This window comes from Pleurodeles waltl, chromosome 2_2 (assembly GCF_031143425.1).
Source record: "Pleurodeles waltl isolate 20211129_DDA chromosome 2_2, aPleWal1.hap1.20221129, whole genome shotgun sequence".
Classification (NCBI taxonomy): Eukaryota; Metazoa; Chordata; class Amphibia; order Caudata; family Salamandridae; genus Pleurodeles; species Pleurodeles waltl.
In genome coordinates, this window is record NC_090439.1 from 874,293,490 (window position 1) to 874,313,506 (window position 20,017).

Genomic DNA, 20,017 nt, shown 5'->3' on the forward strand with positions numbered 1-20,017 from the left:
GTTATAATATTCATGCATAACATATGCCAAGATTGTTTCAGCCATTTCTATTTGCTTTGCATTTTTTTATGTTTTTGTTCAGATACTTACCTTAACAAAATGACAGGCATCATCTTTGTTTTTGGCGCCACGTGGTCCAGCTTAGTAATGCCATGGTCCAACTTAATAATGCCAGGGTTACACATCTGCAGTGCTGCTTCTCGGTGCTTGTTTGGCAGCGCCACATTCTGTAAAGATTTTCTTTCAGTGGTAGGTCCTTTGTGGTTTCTTTTGGAGTGGGAGCGTTCACATCAGGAAAATGTTCTCTGAACAATGCCAGTTTGTATATGCATATCATTTACTCCAATTGTAGCTATCATGGCAAGTTTACTTTGAGTTGTAAACAACAGAAGGAATATTACATCTTCCTTGAAAAAGCATACTAATTTGGAAGACATCATAACGAGATGAAACATATTATTTTACTGGAGGATAAATATTGCCTGTTTGATTACTTATAGTTTGTGAGCCCTGTGCCTTTGTACTCAACTGTCTTTGTGATACATGATAGTTGTGCCAACTTTTATTACTATTTGCTGCTGTGGCAGAGGAGAGTGATGCTGTTCCTATACTTTACCACAAATTAGTGTTTGTTGGTCATCTTTGTAAAGCTGATTTTGCTCAGAGATCATTAATATCGTTCTATATTTATATGATAATTGTATATGTTTTAAGATAGAGTAAGATGGTAAATGGAAGTGCTTTAGTTAAATGATGGGTCACTGGAATTATATGACAGGAAAAGATGAAATTATGAAGCAGTGTTGACCAATTTATTTGGCAAATAAAGTCCAGTTACGAATTTACAATGCCAGTAGCTCTAACTCAACAAAAATGTGAAACGTATTGCATTGTAAATGCTTTTTTAAGATTAATGGTTAAAGAATATGAGTAAGACCTGGCACCCCTGCCTCCAGCAACAACATATAACATTTATCTGATATAGAATTTCTTCAATTGTGCCTGGCAATTGAGTTGGTATAGATCAGTTTTAATTTTGCCAGGAGTTTGTTTCCACCCACAGATATTTTTAATTTTAACACTCTGCACATCCCCACACAACTTGAGGAATCAAGGTTAGGGCAACCTCTGATCTCTGGAGTCCTACCCCTTCTACAAAATGTGAATCTGCAAAGTCATGTTGTGCCTGGATGACATTGGAGAAACAAATCCTAATTGTGGTTCATGCATTAGGAGGTTTTGTGGCAAGTATAGTGCATAGGAGTTTGATTTTGACTCTGCTAAAGTTTATGGGTCGTTAAATGCTGCATAGGAGTTACATCCCTTGCAGACCTCTGGATTACTGTGGTCAATTGTAATTTGAACTCTTCCTTGAGACTACCTCCTCTTCCTGATTATGAGTGTTTGACCTCACTGTTGTTGCATATTTACCACAATCTTTATACAGTGATTGAATCTATTATCATTTCATATTTTGCTAAAGGGCTTCAACTTGTTGTCTGCTCGCTATGTAGCCTCAGAGGTTGTATCCCATAGTTGTAGGATCCTTCTAAGGTGTCTAAATGTGTCTCTGCTATATCATTAATTTTGTTTAGAAGAGGTTGCTATGCTGCTCGAAGTCTTTAGGACTAATCATTAGTGTCCTATTTTTCTCTGTATTTCCTTCTGTGAGAATGGCAGTTACCACGTGAGCCGCTTCGTATTTAATTAATATTTATTTATGTTTTTATAAAGCACACCAACCTAGCATTTGAGTACCTTAAAATTCTGCTTGTTCTATGTAGACATTCTTGTCCACTCAGAACGAGTCTAAGACAGATGTACATAAGACATTTTTCCAAACAGGATGTTATAGGAAAATGTAAACTATTTATTATTTTCATTACAACAGAGGTTAGTGATGCCAGGGAGGGAGAAAAGGGGGCCGAGAGAACAAAAGTGCAGGTGTGCAGGTAAAGCAGAAAAACAGAAAAATGCCAGGTCAAAAGAACTGAGAGTTTCTTTCTGCCAGCCTCAGAGACAGGTTAACTATTCAGTGCTACAATATTAGGAAGGTCAAGAATGCAAGACTAAGAATGGGAATGCAGTGTAGATAATGCAGCAGCAGGTAGAAAGAGAAAAGTGCTTGGAGATCAAGGTTGTTAGAGCTTGGGAATAACTTAGTCCAAGTACATTTTAAATAGGTTTCAGGTTCTTTTTAGAAAAAGAAACAAATGTTATTTGCATCTCATCTTTTCAGGACTAAAGTCCATAGATTGGGAATATTTCTATTAGTGAATCTAGCATTGACAAAACTGTGGACAGTGTCAAAACGTGCAAGAAAGCAATTTAAAAAGGGCACTGTGGGTGTACTTCTATTTATTGCAGTACCAGTGTCATAATTGTCTTTTCCAACAATCTTGTATTTGCGTACCTTCCTTCATAACAAACCTCAAATAGACAGTAAGTGCTTCCCACACACTATACATTGTATTCACTAATTGTTCATTCACACTGATGTATTCTGCCAAGTTTGCAGCTCTGTTCTGGGTGAATTCTGGAATAGGTAGAGTACTAGTACTGAGATGCCATCTATCAGCTTTGGGGGCTTCCTTTCCTTTATCCATCTTGAAAAGTAAATGGTGGCTGGTTGGTGATACCACCCATCTAAGGACTTTAACCAATACACTTAAGGGTATTACAAGACGTTTCATCTGGTAATTGTCTTATAAATGTATTCTCACTTCCAGGTTTATCAAGTGCTGCAGGTCAGTTAGTGAACGGACTTCCTTTATCTGCTTACAGCCTTCCCTTTCCCTCTCACTAGTCAATTTACTTCAGCAACTGGAAAACAGCTTTATCACTAGTTTTCATTCTCATGCCAGTATTGTAGGAGTATTAAATGTCAGTAGAGCTGCTCTCAGCTCTGGGCATTCATGAAGCCCGTTACCTGCCCTCTTAACAGTAAGGGTTCTGAGTGATAATAAATAACCCTTCCACTTCATATCAGGTTTTGGAGACTTGTATTGGCAGTGATTTTTTTCATGATCAGTCCTATATCTTTTAAAGAAAGGGGTCCCTCCCTTAGTCCACCAGGATTTTTTGCTTTTGACTCCCCATTTTTTGGACCTTTACTGTCATGATTCTCACTACCTGAGTCTCATTCACTATAAATTCACAGTAATTGCACTGAGCATAGTAACCACTAATGTCTGCCTTTTAAGATAAGGCCACTGGGGCACAGCTAGAGTAGGAGGTACTGAACTTGTTACTTGTGAATATGTTTTGGATGTGCATGTGAGACTACCATTGTGGCAACCCAGTAATTGCGCACAGGTAGCCTGGTGCAGAAGGGACTCTGCAAGGATTGGTGCTGAACAGGGGTAGGCTTTGTAATATTAATTGACATTCATAGAAAATCTGTAGTTCTTTCGCTGTATTATATTTTGTGAAATCTGTTTTAAAGTGCAGTTTTGCTCCATTTAGGACTACACAGTCCAGCAAGGTATTAAACTGGGGTAACATATACTCTGAGTTTGATTTTGCAGTTCCCAACACACAACCCTCACATGTTATGGGACTTCAGCAATTGTCATATTTCTCTGACTCAGCTCATAATCAGATTTCAGGCCTTTGTACCTCCCCACCCCACCCCTGCTACCGGGCCAGGTTAATTACTCTGCGCCACAGTAGAGGAAACAAAGACCTTTCCACAAAAAAGGTGCAATTATCAGTGATTGGCTCAGTTCCTGGGAAAGGAATGGGGTGTGGAGGAAAAACTGTATCTGATAAGTAGCTTGTCACATTGCACCTGGGCTGGGATAGCCCAAGCACACTGTAACAAAAGAGGAGGGCTAAACCTTTAGAGCCAACACAGTAGGGGCTTGCCTTAGAACTTTTGGTTCTAATGAATTGTCAGTGATGTCAGCTGGGGCAGAGCTAAGGCCCTCAGAGGAGCTTTTTCCAGACAAAGTTGGAAATTGCCATGATGGATTGTCCTAGAATGTTGTGCAGGAAGGTTGGAAAAGGAGTGGCGAGATGATGTGGCATCCGAGGATTGGCCGTGGGTGCCTTGTATCTAGAACTTTTCACCCTCACTTAAAAACCCCTGCACAAGGGACAGACAGTTGAGAAAATACTGGACCTGGGATGCGACGAAGACGGCGTGAATTCCCACCCTGAAGGAGAAGCCACCTGATTGCCAGCAAGGATGTACTAAAGACTTTGACTCCAGCTGCCGCCAAGCCTAGGAGATTGGGAGTCTGAAGACCAGAGGGGCAAAGGACCTGGAATCCGTTTCCCCCTGTCCCGTGGGTGCTCTCCATAGGGCTGGATGAGTGCAGGCAGGAGGGTGTTCTGCTGGCTGGTTGCAAAGGGACTGCGCAGGATGCCCCCACTAGCAGAAGAAAAGCACATGGATCAAGGCAGAGGTAAAGGCTGACACAGGCCACCAGGATCAAAACAAGCCAAAAATGGAGAGGAACACCCCTGTGGGGCCAAAGATATAACCAGTTGAAGCTGTGACCCGTAAAATCAAAAACCTTTTGCACTGCACTTCACTGATTCTTTGTAAAAAAAAAAAAAAAATACCCCAGGTGGTGAGGGATGTGCCTTCCTCCCCTGAGCCATCATTTGACCCTGGTGACCCCATCCAACTATTGGCACTGGGGCCTTACTCAAGGATGTACTAGGGGCTCCATTCCCTGGGACTAAGATATGGCAGTTTGCCATTAAATTAGTTGAATGTCACAGGGGATATGGGTCCTGGGACATTAAATTAATGTAATGGCAAACTGAAGAGTCTCCAACCTCCCAACACCCTTACCCTCCACCTCCCTGGTCCCCGTGCCCATGATGTGGTTGCACTTCTGTGACCCGCCAGTGAAAACAACCTTGCCATCTCCTGTGTCTGCAATGGACAATGTCAACCTGGCGGGAAACCAGTTAAGCACGCAAGGAATCTCCTTCCCACGCTGCCATCATCTACTCTTTTTTTTTTTTTTTAACCAAATTTTATTGATTTTATACATAATTCAAAACAGTTTACATTGTATTTTCTTCTTCTCCATCTTTTTGTATATCACATTAGTTTCATTTATTCGTTCACTTAAACTGGTATAGATTCAATTTTAATAAACATTATTTATTTGGTATTATCGAAATCCAACTCCCTTCCTCCATCCCTCTTCCCACCCTAACCCCTCGGTCCGAATGCTTATTCAATGCTGGTACTTCTGCAATAGGAAATTTGGAGACTTTCAATTACTTTAATTGTGTCTCTGGGGGTAGTTTGCATGCGTAGGGGTCTGCTGAATTTGTCTGTATGATAGCTATGTTTTGTTTTTGATGGCTGACTGCTCTGGTGTATTTGTATAGGCAACTTGGGTGTTATTGTGGAGTGTTGGGGGGATGTTGTATGGTTAGTTCGGTTTTTAGTGATTCCATTATTAGTTCCCAGTTAGCTGATACTTCAGGAGGTCTGATCCCGGTTCTGGCTTCTTTTTGTAGCAGAGTGCCTTAAGCAGCAGCCCACCTGAGTAGTTCATTTTTCCAGCTTGTCAGTTTAGGGCCCCCCGGGTTTTTCCAGTTGCTGGCTATTTCTCTTTTCGCCAGGGTTAGAGCTAGGTCTAGGAATCTGTCCGAGGCTTTATGTTTAGTAGAATGTGTAAATATGTGCAAGAGGCAGGTGTCAATTGAGCATGACACAGTTCTACCTAGTATCTGGGATAATTTTTGGCAAATCTCAGTCCAATAAGATGTCAGTATCTGGCATTCCCAAAACATGTGGTTGAATTCTGCATCTATTGTCTTACATCTTGGACAGCACTCTGTGGTTTTGTTGAAGTATTTGTTAATACGGGCGGGTGTAAGGTAGGCTTGATGCAAGACATAGAAATTAATCAGTTTAAATCTGGCATTCCGCGATGTGTAGTGCACGTCCCCATTCTGTTTCAGAGATATCTCTGTTAACGATTTTTTCCCATTGTTGTTTCAGGTATGGAATGGGGGCTGTATTATCTGCTCTAATCAGTGTATATAAATTAGAAATAACCCTAGTCTTGGGAGTTGGGGATGCCAGATACGTGCACATATCCTGCGCTGATGGTTCAGAATTTTTTGTTCGCCAGTGGTTGCCTATGCTAGCCCTTATAGTCCCGTAAGTTAAAAAGTGTTTTGCCGGTATGTCATATTGTGCTCTAAGGGTCTCAAACGATTTCAACTTATTGTTCTCGAATAATGTGCCTAACGTATTAACCCCGGCCTCCAGCCAGTCTCTAAGTTCAAGTTCAGCCCTTTTCTGAGTTATTGCTTGCAGTGCGCTGAGAGGAAGTTCTGCTGAGTAGGGAGTTTTAGTTTTAGTTTTGTGCAAGTAGGATTTCCAGCATTTAGCTATTATTTTCACTTCTGAGCTGTCTTGCTTTTCTTCTTTTGTGGGGTTCAGCAGAATTTCAAACAGTCTCGTTTTCTGTGGCACGGAGGACTCTGCATTAGGTTGTAGCACCAGACTGTTAGAAATCCAAAGTGCCAGCCACTGTAGTTGAGCCGCAATGTAATATGACTCAAAGTCAGGAGTTGCTAGACCCCCATTTGACAGCTGTCTCTGGAGCTTTATTAAAGCCACCCTTTTCCTGCCGCTACCCCATATAAATGAGCTTGCTATTGAGTTCATATCCCTGAAGAAGGACTTAGGAATCCATATCGGAAGGGCCGCGAAATGGTATAACAGTCTAGGTAGTACTATCAAAATTGCGATGCGACCCATCACTGAAAGAGGGAGTGTTTGCCAGAATGTAATGCAGGAATACTCCGCCCAGATTTCCCTAAAAAATGTCTCTAGTTTCATTATATATTTTTACTCCTAGATATGGAAGCCCTTCAGGTATCCATCTAACCGTTCCCAAGGTCAGTGGGGGTTGATGATGTTTCACTAGGGGGAATAGACCTGTTTCGTCCCAATTTACTTTTAGGCCTGAATGTTTTTCGAAGTTGGACAGCATTAGTTGAGCTACTGGGAGATCCCTCTGCATGTCACCCAGAAATATCAGGAGGTCGTCTGCATATAAGGCTATGAAATGTCTCACATTTCCGATCAGTATTCCAGGTCCTCCCTGTCCCGCCCTGGCCGCCGCAGCCAGAGGTTCCATGGCTAGAGCAAACAATAGGGGGGAGAGGGGGCAACCCTGTCTCGTCCCGCGTTCCACTGCGTACCTGGATGATATAATACGTCCCGTACGGACTCTAGCTGCCGGGTTAGTGTAAAGCAGTTTCACCCATGCGATATAATCAGGGCCAATTCCCATTTGGGCCATAACTTTATAAAGGAAGTCCCACTCTAGGCTGTCAAAGGCTTTTTCAATGTCTACTGCCAATATGCCCGGAGATTCAGTCGAGGAGGTTATTCCGTTCATGACTGAGAAGAGCCTGCATATATTTCCTGCTGTGTTACGGCCTGGAATGAAGCCTGCTTGGTCTGGGTGAATGAAAGAAGGCATCAGAGGAAGGAGTCTGGTTGCTAAGGCTTTGCTAAGTATCTTGTAATCGAGGTTTAACATGGAGAGGGGCCTGTATGCCCCCATCCCAGTTGGATCCTTGCCGGGCTTGAGCAGCGGCACTATAATGGCTTCCCTCGTAGTTTCAGGCCCTGATCCTTGGCGCATTTAAAAAAAAAATCCAAGCTAGGTGCGAGTATCTCAGCAAAAGTTTTGTAAAATTCGGCAGGCAGGCTGTCAGTTCCAGGTGTTTTTCCCCTTGCCAAGTCTTTCACAGCCCTTTTGATCTCATCTGGTGTGATGTTTCCTTCTAGTGTATCGGTGGCTATTGGTTCCCAGGGTTTTAAGTTTAATGTTAATAGGTATTGCTCAGTTAGGTCTCTACTTAGGTTAGATCTTTTTTGGTATAGTGATTCATAAAAGGCCAGAAACTGGGCATTAATCTGTTTCGGGTCGTGTATTTGGGTCCCATCTCCTGTGGTTAGGCTCATTATAGGGGGGGATTTTTCTGACTGCGATATTACCCAGGCGAGCAGTTTACTCGCTTTATCTCTTTCGCCATGCACTCTTGCGAGATACTGCTTATGGTCGAAGCATCTGAGACGTTCGACACAGTGTGTTACTTTTGATCTGTCTTCCTGTAGTTGGGATTGTAAATGAGGGTTTCCAGGTCTATTCTTCTCTGTTTCTCTTAATACATCTTCGGCTTTCTCAGTCTCTCCTAGTAAGGTCCTACGTATCCCTACTGTTTAAGCAATGCATCTCCCTCTTATTTTATTACTACTTTAAAGGCATCCCATTCTATCAGTCCGCTAGTCGTGAAGTTGCTATTTTCTTTGAAATAATGTTCTATGGCTTGTCGGATATCATCTCGGAAAGGGGGGTCTTCTAGTAATTCGGGTTTAAGTCTCCATGTGGGTATGCATGGGGTGAAGGACCCCCATCCTAATGACAGCAACTGGGGGTTATGGTCGGATATTGTGCGAGACAAGTATTCTGTGTTTAATACAAGTAAGTGTATGTCTGGCGAGCACAAGAAGGAGTCTAATCTAACATGGAGCTCGTGGAGGGCAGAGAAAAAGGAGTATTCCTTGGCGCTAGGATGTAGTTTACGCCAGGTGTCGATGAGGCCCCAATTTGCCTGCCATGTGGTGAACTGTTGAGCTATCTTCACTAATGGAGAGCGTGGTAGGGGAGAATGTGATCTATCTGCACTTACGTCACTTACACAGTTAAAATCACCACCCACTATTACCGGTGCTTGCAGGAATGTTGCTAGTGTACTGGATAGTCGAGTGAAGAAGTCACCCTGTCCAGTGTTAGGGGCGTATACATTGATTAGTGTTATGTCCTTCCCCTCCAGTCTGCCCTTGATCGCTACGAATCTCCCTTCTGGGTCCACCTGGCTATCTGTCATCTGAAATGGGACCCCTGCTCGAATCCAAATCAGAGTGCCCCTCGAGTATGCTGAATAAGTAGTATAAAATGCCTGACCTCTCCATCTTTTTTGTAAGGCTTTGCCCTCCTTCGATGTTAAGTGAGTTTCCTGTAACATAGCTATTTGGATACCCCTTCTCTGCAAATAAGAAGATATTTTATATCTCTTGACTAAAGAGTTCATACCCCTGATGTTCCAGGTAAGGACCTTATACGATTTTGGTGTAGCCATAGTAGTATTTTGTGGTTCTACTGGGGGGTGATTCCTGGCATCCTAGTAGTGTGATAGGTTCCCTGGTAATTTCTTGTTCCCTGCTCCATTTTGCACTTTCTGTGGTAATTCTCGGACCGATTTTAAACCCTAGTAAATTCCCCAACATAAAAGATACCCAACTCCCCATCCCTGGGACAAAAATCGAACCCCTCTCGCCCAAACTTGTGTGAAATAAAGAAAAAGTCAACTGTCCAACCACGTGGGGGGGTGCCTCAGTTAGCAAACCGAAGCTCAGCAAGGCGATCTCTCCTCAGCCTCCGGGTGGAAGAAGGACTGAAATTCTGCGGCTCCAGGGTTTCGATTATCGGGCGTCAGCGAGTTAGTTTTTTCTTGCATACTTTTAATTCGGTTTTAGAATCTGTGAGTGTACGCCTAGTTGTCCCAGAGGTTTACATACATCATATTTCCCAGGAGTTCTGTTTGTGCTTCAAGGATGTACTTCATATTATGGTGTCTGACGTCCCTGGGGTTACATCCGGGCCCTTTTGGTTAGGCGTCAGTGACAAATCTGATTCATGTTCCGAGTCTGATTGATTTACGTCACTATGCGTTTGCTTAGGTGAGCTCTGTTCATAACAGCCGAGGGACGCAGCTGCCTCCACTGCTTTTTGACGGTCGTTTAAAATCTCCAGAGGGGATGGACTAGTGCGCCTTGTAGTGTTTCTGCTGTTAGTTTTTCCTTTAAGGTTTAGTTAGTGTTTTTCAAGGTTAATTTGTTTCTCGTTGGGATGTTGCTTGTCCATCCAGTTCCAAACCTCCTCCACCGAGTTAAAAAACTGTGTGCCTGTTGTGGTTATTATTCGGAGTTTGGCCGTATTGTACCCCTAAATTTCTGAGTCTCTGTTTAGCCTCCCTGAAAGAAGCCCTCTGCCTTAATACTTCTCGCGAAAAGTCGGGGAAGATCCGAATCACTTGGTTGTCCAGTAAGCAGTCTCCCTTTTTCCTACTTTGGGTGAGTAAATGGTCTCTGTCTTTATAGTGCAATAGTTTGGCCACCACCGGTCTAGCAGGAGCGCCCGGCAGAGGAGGACGTGCTGGGACTCTATGTGCTCTTTCCACTGCAAAAAATTGGGACAGTCCCTCGTTCGCTATATTTTCCTTCAGCCATTTTTCAAGGAAGTAAACCATGTTGTTTCCTTCGATTTTCTCCGGTAGTCCCATGATTCTGATGTTATTTCTTCTCGATCTGTTTTCTGCATCTTCCGCCCTCAGTTCCAAGTCTTTTATTCGTTTCTCCATTTGTCCTGTTGCTTTGGAAGCGCCTTGGAGCTCTGGTCCCAGTTCATTCAGCAGTTTTTCTGTCGAGGTCACTCTTTCTGCTAGGCGCCGGTGATCGTCTCTGAGTACTGTAAGGTCCGAAGCGAGGGAGTCTATTTTCATCTCAAGAGCGTTTCTGGAGGCCGCGATAGCCTGTATTACATCTTGTAGAGTAGGTTTTTTTGTGGCTCCCCCCTCTGCTGAGGAAGATCTCCCCATAACCTCCTGTTCTGTGGGTGCATTGTCTGCTATATCCCTAGTATTATCGGTTTCTCGCCTTCTATTTGGCTTGCCCATTTCTGGTGTAGTGCGGCGTTTTTGCTGGTGATCACTTGATAGTGTAAAGGTAGTATGGAGCCGATGATAGTGTTTACCTGTTTTTCCAAAATTTGCTGGATGGGCCCACCTGGGTCTGGCACTTGGGGGGTGGAGGCCTGTCTTTTATTGAGCCAAATGTCTTAGATTATTAAACTGAATTGGCGAATAATCTGTGTTACTTGTCTGAACTTAGGGGTAATGCGTGTGGCCGGGCTGTATTTTTAAGTTACCCCGTCGTCCCTTTCTTTATTCGACCGCTAGTCGATTTATCTGTTAGAAATGTCTGATTTGGATATTGTTAGGTCGGTGTCTTCTTAGTGGCCGTTTCTCACTGTTCTGGCTTGGGGAGGCGTCTCTCTGCTCCGGTTCCCCGTATCATAGGTCCGGCCGATTTCCCACCCCTTCTTAAGCGGCCTCGCTAGGTTTCAGCCTCGTTAGGTTTCAGCCTTGTTACGTCAGGCCCCTTCTCACCTTTGGTTGCTTTCTCGCTATTCGGGTCTCCAGATTACAGCGCCCCGGGCCATCTCCCCCTAGTGAGCCTATCACGGTTTACTGTGTTGGATTGCTGCGCTCTCGATCCCCTCTTGGCGCCAGGCCTCCTCTTAAAACGACACCGCTGTGCCGGGCCGTCTCCTCCAGCGTTGCCCATTGGTCGATTTCTTCCTTCTTTCTACTTGTTCTGGCTCAGTATGGTTCGGTCTAGGTCTCCGTGTTTCTCTCAGTCAGCCGAGGTGCTGCCCTAGGGTGTGTTCCCGGCCGCCCAGGTTCCGGAGTGCATGGCTGCCGCCATCTTGTCCCCTTGAGTTTTTTTCCGATTTGCATCTAGCCCATTCGTATTGGAGCCCAATCGGCAGTTTCTGGGGGTCAGAAGCCGAACATCAGTAGTCCGGGGGTCACCACGCATTCCGCTCCTTCAGTGCGGAATCTGGAGCCGAATTGATTATTATAGCCCCGGAGGCGAGGAGAGAAAGGCGGGAGCCTCAAAAAGAAGCTGCTACCGCCATGGCGCCAAGCCACGCCCCCCTGCCATCATCTACTCTTACCTGCACAAAGAAGCAAGGGTCTGGGTGGCCCAGGTGGGACTAGAGCGCAGAAAAACAAAAGACACAGTAACTTGGCACAAGTTCACGAAAGGCAAACAAAGCAGCTGGAGATCTGCTCATATAATATGCATGGAATTTAATTTGAATGTTCCTCCTTGTGGTTGCCTGCAGCTAGACAGGGACCCCACCACAATTACATTTTTCAGGGCCTGCTATTGGTGTTTTATGCTATGATGATGTCACCAAAGGTATTTCCTTCTACCTTACATGTATAGGTCTAATTGAACATGTAGTTTTTAGTGTTGTGTGTAATTAAAGATGTTTCCTTCTCAAAAGAATAAACATGGACTAGACAAGTATTTATTGAGTGGTGTTGTTGCATGCCAATGATTTTGGAGTGCTGCCCACACCAGCTCTCTCCTGAGTAATCTTTGGACAGCTTTGCTTCGTTTCCCTGAGAGAATCTAGTGTTACAGTGGGGTACTTGGTTCCTAGTAAAAAGACATATGTGGTTTAGGACTTGTGCTGGACTCAAAGATCATACCCATTTCTCCACAGTAATTGTGTGCTTACTAATTCCGACACTATTTGAGTTTTTCACTGCCTTGTTGTGCACTCACTTGCCCTTCCCATATAGTAAATAACCTATTTATCTTTTTTGATGGCAAGATTTTCTTTAGTAGTAAAGGGCAGAAACTATCAATTTAAGTAGCCTGTTGATCCATAACAGTGACCTATTGACCTTGCCATGGTCCTAATTCCTCCGGACTTACTTCCTTTAGCTTGATGTGTGCAGGCATGTCCAAGAACCAGAACTGAAACTAGATAAAGTACTAATTAAAATAGCAAAGTCGAGTGTGGGTCTCTGGGAATAGTTGCAAATCTCTCAAAACCTTCCACTGCCTCCTAATTGAAGAAGGTACGGACCCCCATATGCCAGGCCTCGTGTAGTGAAGGCCCCAAGTTCTACCACGGCCTAAATCTTCACTTAACCCTCATCCAGAGCACTAACATCCAGTCTTTGTGCCCAGTTGACCGCAGTTAAAATAAAAACACTGATGATGGCAACTAAAATGTTCATTGATTTCGACTCTGGATTGAAGTCTTCCTCTTGACTAACTACCCAGTGGTTAATTTGTAAAATGAAGAAGTGCCAGGGCCCTTAGTTTTTCTCGGAAGCCACCTGGCAAAAGTCCTGGTTTGGAATACAAATGCTGTGAAGTCCTTACTCCACCTTAGGCCTCTTTCAGACACTACACTGCTCCCATTGTGTCACTTCTGCTGGTTTCCTTTTCGTCTCTGGTTTCTCCCTGACACTGTTTTCCCGTTTTGCTCTTACTAACCGTATTTTCTGTGTTTCTTACTGTTGTTATGGTGTAAAATAAATTCCGTTCCCCTAAAATATGTGCCAGTGGGTCCCTTCTGCAACCATGGCCCCAGATTAAGCGCTGTATGTACTCTTGATTCAAGGAAGAACTGTTCGTCGAGAAGGAGTTCAACTAAGTAATTTGATTAAAGGCGCGAGATGAACCACAGTATAGTCTGAATAAACAGGCAGTCATAAGTGGACGACCTACCCGAAGGACCCATTGAAGGTCTGCTTTCCCCTATTAAAACTGAAGTATTCCCCAGACTTCTCATCGGTGGAGCATCCGTTGGCAGCACCGGCAGTCAGGATCCAAAACCAACTGCTGAATATCCAGTATTAAACCTCAAACTTGGACTGACAGCAAACCCACACTAAGTGGCTGAGAAGCAACATGTACTACATAGTACCTGGGGCATCGTTCTTTATACTATCCAGCGCACAGAGATCCGCACAACTTCCAGGCTATTATACTAAGTAGTCTATAAATAGAAAACAACGTTGTTGGGGTTTAGTCCAAGCTGTTAATGCGGTACATTTTGCTAAAAAAAAAGACCCTGTGATTATCAAAAGATTATGAAGTATAGCAAGATAGAGTAGGTGTAGCTAATAAACCGAACCGTGCTCATTGAAAGTTGTTACACTACACAGACATAGACTTTGAAATCCAGTGGTTGCTAAAATACTGATATTGAAGAACAGCATCAATGCCGAGGCAACCATGATGTCAGCTATTTTTGTCCCCCAAGCATGAGCTGCTCCCTACCTGATATCCGTTCAATTAGCCTGCATCTCCAGGAGGCGGGAAACATGCCACTGCGCTTTTGGTGAACACTATTTGCTCTTAAGTATGGAATCTGCTTAGCCAATGGATCTTGGAAAGCATAACATTAAGAAGAGCAAATCGTTTTCGCAGCAAGCACTACGTGCAATCCTGATAGATACCAAAACGGATCCTACTTGGCACTTTGGTCCTTCGAGATCCAGCAGAGGTGGTGCTATTTTAATAACACGAAAGACCGTCTGCCACAGTGCGGTCATTTCACAAGCCCTGCAGTTGTTTTGCTGTCCATTATACGTCCTCCCGGTTAGGAATAAGCTGTGCCGTTGAAGTGTGTAACAGAAGTTGTGGTTTATTCACTAAATGGGTCATCTCAAAGTCAAGGTAAAGCCCATACTAAATGTGTTTGACGAAAAGCATAGCAATTAAATATATTACCTTTGATGCATTTACGTGTTTATTTAGAGAGACACTCATATTTCAAGATACTTTATTTGAGCCTCCCTAAAATGGGCTTTGCTTTGAGGTTATACAATTACTTCTGCAGCATTTGGGTCATGGATATGTTTTTTTTGTTAATATTGTCCGAAATCGTAAAGTTTATTGGTTTCTTTTCCCCCGCCAGGTGATGCTTTCCCCTGGACGATCAACTTGACTCATTTCAGTGTGTACACTCTGCTCGGTCAGCAGGTGACCTTGAGTTTGGTGGAGCCCATGGGCTGCACCTCCACTCTGGCCGTCACCTCACATGGTCTTCCAGCCTCTGGCCCTGAATCCAGACACTCGTTTGTTGTCTGTCTGCACGTGGACCTCGAGCCATTGGAAATAAAATGCTCCAACCCCCAGGTTAGTGCATTTAACTGATTTATGAACAGACGTTGCGGATAACTCGATTTAACTGCCATTGTTCTGGGTTTTGTTGGGGACATCCTATTCCCTTAGACATGGTAAAGTTTCTTTTTAAATGCTGGGTCATGAAGATGATGCTGTCTGCTTTAAGAGTTCCTTTGATGTACTCTCAGGTTCTGAAATGTAAACCCTTCCCAAAAAGTTACTGGCACAGCACAAATGCATCTTTTGGCAGATGGAATGAAATCACTTGCAGATGTGCAGCTTGGAAGTGTTGAAACATCGCAGTGCAGTTGCTCGCAACCTGCAGGGTGAAGGCGGTTGTGTTTGCTGTCTTGTGTACAGCGTGGAAAGCGTTCAGGTGAAACTAGAGTTTGTTGAAAATGTGTTGCCATGTGCTTTAATTACATGTAAGCAAATTCTAGCTACCGTAGAAAAGGTCCGAGTAGGTTAATCTGCCAGTTCTACATTTGCACAGATTTAGCTTCAGATATTTTAAAGTGATTTGGCTAGTGTATTTGTGTACTGTACTTCCGAAAAAACACTTCTAAAGGAAAGCAGATCGTTAGAAATCTATCTAGCGAGCTGAGTGCCCATAAACCACTGTAGCTAAAGCCAGACTCCAGCAACATACTGAAAAGCAAAGCCTTATTATAGGTAATCTGGCTACACCCGGGAGTAGAGTGGGTTAAGAGTGAAAGCTTCACCTTGTTGTTTTTTGGAGTTTGTAGGTAAGCTTCAACACCAATAAGAAAAGAGATATGTTATATAGAATGCAAACGGCCAATCAGCTTAATCGAAAGAAATGTATTAACTAAGAGCCACAGAACAGTTGGCTAAGACAATAAAAATAAAAGGAGTAAAAGATAAAAGGGTCTAACTATTTCCAAAGAGTAGTAAGAAGGCCCACAGAGCACACTGTTCCCTATGAATATCAGTATGAGCCTGTGAAGAACAGCACAATTGGTGAGAATAATAACTGAATTCCGCAGTCAGCCTTTTCAGCCGGCCTTGGAATAAGTTAAATGAGCTTGTGAATGCAGTAAGTTAGATAGCGTTGGTGAGCTATTAACAGTAAAGATCTTCTGTCCTAGTGTCTTTTCTGGAGTAAAAACTTCTCTAGCGGGATGAGATCAAAGTCTTTCTCTGACAAGGGCATTCAAGGTTGAATTCATGGTACATTTTACCTCGGTGAGGAAGTAAACCAAAATCGAAAAAGCTTCAGATGATGCAAGGTATCCATGATAACTGATCCTCTCTGCAAGGTTATAGAAATGTGCTGCTCAGCTTTTTTGTGTTATTTTTTCTTTGGTTGTAGCTTTCAGAAAACTTTTCTCTTACCATCATATCTGGTCAGCATGCTCAGGCAGATCAGAATTCCATGACCGGGTTTTCGCTCACAGGCCCTCATACTGTAAGGTCTTGCAGTTGTTAGGCTACAGGATGTTGGAGCAGTCAGACGAGGTTCATGTTCATTGAACAGGCAGCCACTTCACCCAGACTTCCAACAGAAGTTAGATGTTTATTTTCAGTGATCCACACAGCACTATGAAATACATTTGAAGAAAACCCTCCTTCAAATAAAAAAAGTATTAAAAGGAACATCTCGCTTAAAATATATGCAGCCAAGCATCTGGCTGGGAGAATCAGCAGGTTTCGTAGCTTCGGAAGTGTCCACTACAGTCTTTGGGTCTCTAGGAACTCCCAGCTACTTGGCCACTTATGTATGTTCCTGGCACATCTGTGTCTCAAAGAGACTAGTTGGGCAAATCAGAAAGTAAGACTTTCCTGCCTGTACCTGACATAAATTACACAGCCAGCTGATCCATCTCTGGTAGACAGGATTCAGGCCAGCAGCAGCACTGATACTCAGGACCAAGAACTAGTGTATGGTTCTCCCGGGACTTATTAATAATCGTCACATTCCAGAAGTTCTGCAAAGTTCAGTGGATGTGAAAACTAGGTGTTAATTTATGTAACCCCTGAGTGCACATAGCTGCAATGATAACCTTTCCACAGAAAGCACCTATTCATTTACAGTACAATGTAGTGAGGGTTGCCTACACACCATGTGTGGTTTCCAGTAATTCAAGTCTGAAGATAAGCTAAAATTGTGGTTGGAAGCTCCTCTCCCACATTGTTCTGATGCTCATGTACTTTAGAGGGATCTCATTTGGTGAGGAAAAGCACAGACATGGGTCTCCATTCTCGTGGTGGAGTCAGCTGGGCTGGTTTGCTCTGAGTAAAGAAAGGGGGCTTCATCTGTTTAAAGAGTGTGAGGTGGTCTTCCAGAGCTAGATCTCAATGATTATATAACTTTATTATCCCTGGAATGCTCCTCATCATATGTTAAATAACTTATTGATGGACTGCTAAGCCTACCGAAGGCAGGGGCATGTACGATTTTAATATAAATCCACTGAAGACTGGTTGTATTTTGACTATGCATTTTATAACCTCCTGCGAATCGTGAATTTCTAAATGTAATACTGTTAATAAATATAATATCTGTAAGTTTCAATCTAAATTATCTGTACTTTAACTTTTCAAAACAATACATGCTTCTGCCAGGGAATTAATAACGTGTGTGCGTTATAAAAAAATCAAGTTCGTATGTGCACGGTATGACTTGGGATGTTTGTCACTTTTGCCGCCACTTCCATAAGAGGAAGTTTTCTATTTACAAATATCAGAATCAAACGAGAGCAGAGTCCAATATAGAGTCCTGAGTACTCCGTAGAGCCCAGATATCCGGTTGCATGTTCGAGTGGCCTTGTAAACAATCACAACCCCTAATAAAATATGTGATTTGCCTTGCAATAAATTGCAGATTCTAGGGAAAAACAAAACAAATAACAGGACATAAATATAACCCAAAGCAAATGTGCTGTTATTAAAAAGCGTTTGGAACTTGAAGGCACTGAATCCCCTAAAACTATGGGGCAACAGTAGTGAAAGAAGATAAGAACAACAAAGAAACTAGATTATTTCAGAAAATCCGCTTTTTGGAAGATTTGTCCTCCTTCATACATTTCATGCTTTACTGAAAGGCGATGCATTCTTTCATAAGATTTTGAGAGATGCTCCGAAGCAAGAGCTGTACCGCATGCTAAGGTATATAGGCTTGATAGGGGTTTGGCTATAAAGTGCATCCGATAAAGTGGTACAACCTGGTGGCTCACTACCCAGCAGTTTATAACTGACCTTGAACTAATGACCGGACCTGCTCAGACGATCAAAAGGAAGGCCAACCTCATTTGTAACAATGTCAAGCAAGACCATCCTCTCCTATTCCTGTATCTCTGCTCTATAAGTTTCCATGCATTGGAGTTTTTGGCGTAAAATGTTCGATGTAAGCTAATTTTATTCTGTTCTTTGTTTGTCTGTGTTTCCCTGAAATTATTAAATCCTAACAGTAGCACCCGGAGCAGTGCACTCTCACTGGCTGCTCCTCAGTATTATGTTGTGCCAGTTATTGTTGAATAGTAAATAGGTTATTAGGCTGGAGCTGATCTGTAATTAGTAGTAATTCCTGTTTACAGTTGTCGCTTTTGACATGGGATGGTTTTATCAGCGTCATGTTTCCTTTTTGTCATTAAGAAGGCTTAGTTTCAACAACGAAAAAATTATGTAATCGTAATTACACAAGCGTTCATTAGATTAAAGTCACATAAATGCAGCAAAACTAGGCCTGGCAACGCTATACTCCTAAATGGTTCCTTGATAGTAAAGCTCAGGAGCAGTAATAGCGAAAAGAGTTCTAGGCGTCCCTGCTCCACAGAATTAAGCTTGTGTATTTTTTCATAATTCTACACAAAGCATATCTGGACCGTTGTTCGTACGAAATGAAAAACTTTATTTTATTTAGTTCTTCTGGTGCACCGTAGCTTATTTCTGTCCTGTCTTGCCGAAAGTTACATTTATAGAAGGAGCATATAATGAATTAACCCAGAGCAGATTTACCCTCTGTGTATAAAACTTGATTGAAATGATCTTTAGTTAGGCTTGGGAGCTGTTGCTAATGTTTTTTTATATATATATATATATATATATATATATATATATATATATATATATATATATATATATATATATATATATAATTTTATCGCATAATAACCAATTATTATTGCTATTAAGTCTTCATGTAAATTACATACATAAAAAGCCCCCCCACTTCGCCCGCAGTCCATGCGTCCACTGGGAAGACATGTCCTGCGTGATTAAAAATTGGTAGCTCAGCATTTTTCCCCCCACTTGCCTAGGTAGAGTAGCGAGGTGGATTACTTCTGTGATTCCCTGAGAATTTACGCAGCTGTTGTAGTAAAACTGCTCTTTGTCCATACCAGGCCGTAATCACACGAAATGAGGCCAACAACCCATCTATGACTTCTCGTTGGATAATTTCACCAGTCTGTTTTTTCCAAATTCTTCATTTTCCTCAGAGTAGATTTACTTACTAAAGTTTGTGCATTTAAAAAGCTTCCCTCATTATAAAACTGTACCACATAGCTTATTCAAAAAAAGAGAAAAGAAACGAGATAAAGAGTGAAAACACAACGAAGAAGATACAACTATATTCTAGAGTAGAGTCGAGAGCAATTTTTAAAATGTCATACAACCACAAATATTCTGCCTTACTTCAAACAAACCAGAATCGTGTCTGCAGGCTCCCAACCATCTTCAGTGCTCCATTGCTCTCAAGCTAGGTTTTCGCTATTCTTAAGCATTTACATTGCTTTTAGGTCATGCTCTGTTCTCATCGCTGAGTCTGTAAAGCATTTAGAACTCAATTATTGTACAGTTCTTAGACTTGAGGATTTGTCCTTAGATAAATCTTTGTATTTTGAGAATCCTTACAGTGTATGTGTGCGCTCCTAAATGTTTCACGGTTTGCCTTAGTCAGTTTCCCAACTTCAACACATTTGCTGTCTTTTTCTAGACTTTCCCTCTTTTGTTCCAAGATTTTCAAAACTTTGGGCCTGAATTAGAATTTGCCGCACATCCTGCCTGTCTGCCAGATTTAGAGAGCTCTGCAGCCCTGCAGAAATCTTTGCCTTAAAAATGGCAGGTAGTGTGATATGCATCTATACACACTGCCCCAACTCAATTGAACGGTCGGAAATGTGATGATCTGCCTTACATAAAATAGAGCAAAGGGACCATCAGTTTGGCGAACAGTGTACTCTTCTACTTTTGTGGCAGAATATCCTGCCCAACAAC

At 42.6% G+C, this 20,017-nt stretch overlaps 1 protein-coding gene across 3 annotated transcripts in view; it reads left to right on the top strand.

Moving 5' to 3' along the window:
* The window catches only part of VPS13B (vacuolar protein sorting 13 homolog B), a 2,423,697-nt gene that overhangs the window by 1,158,502 nt on the left and 1,245,178 nt on the right, over positions 1 to 20,017 (top strand). For all 3 annotated transcript variants that reach the window (XM_069220546.1, XM_069220545.1, XM_069220547.1), the window contains exon 24: positions 14,571 to 14,791. In XM_069220546.1, coding sequence (XP_069076647.1) covers positions 14,571 to 14,791 — 221 coding nt within the window. The remainder of the gene's footprint in view (positions 1 to 14,570; positions 14,792 to 20,017) is intronic.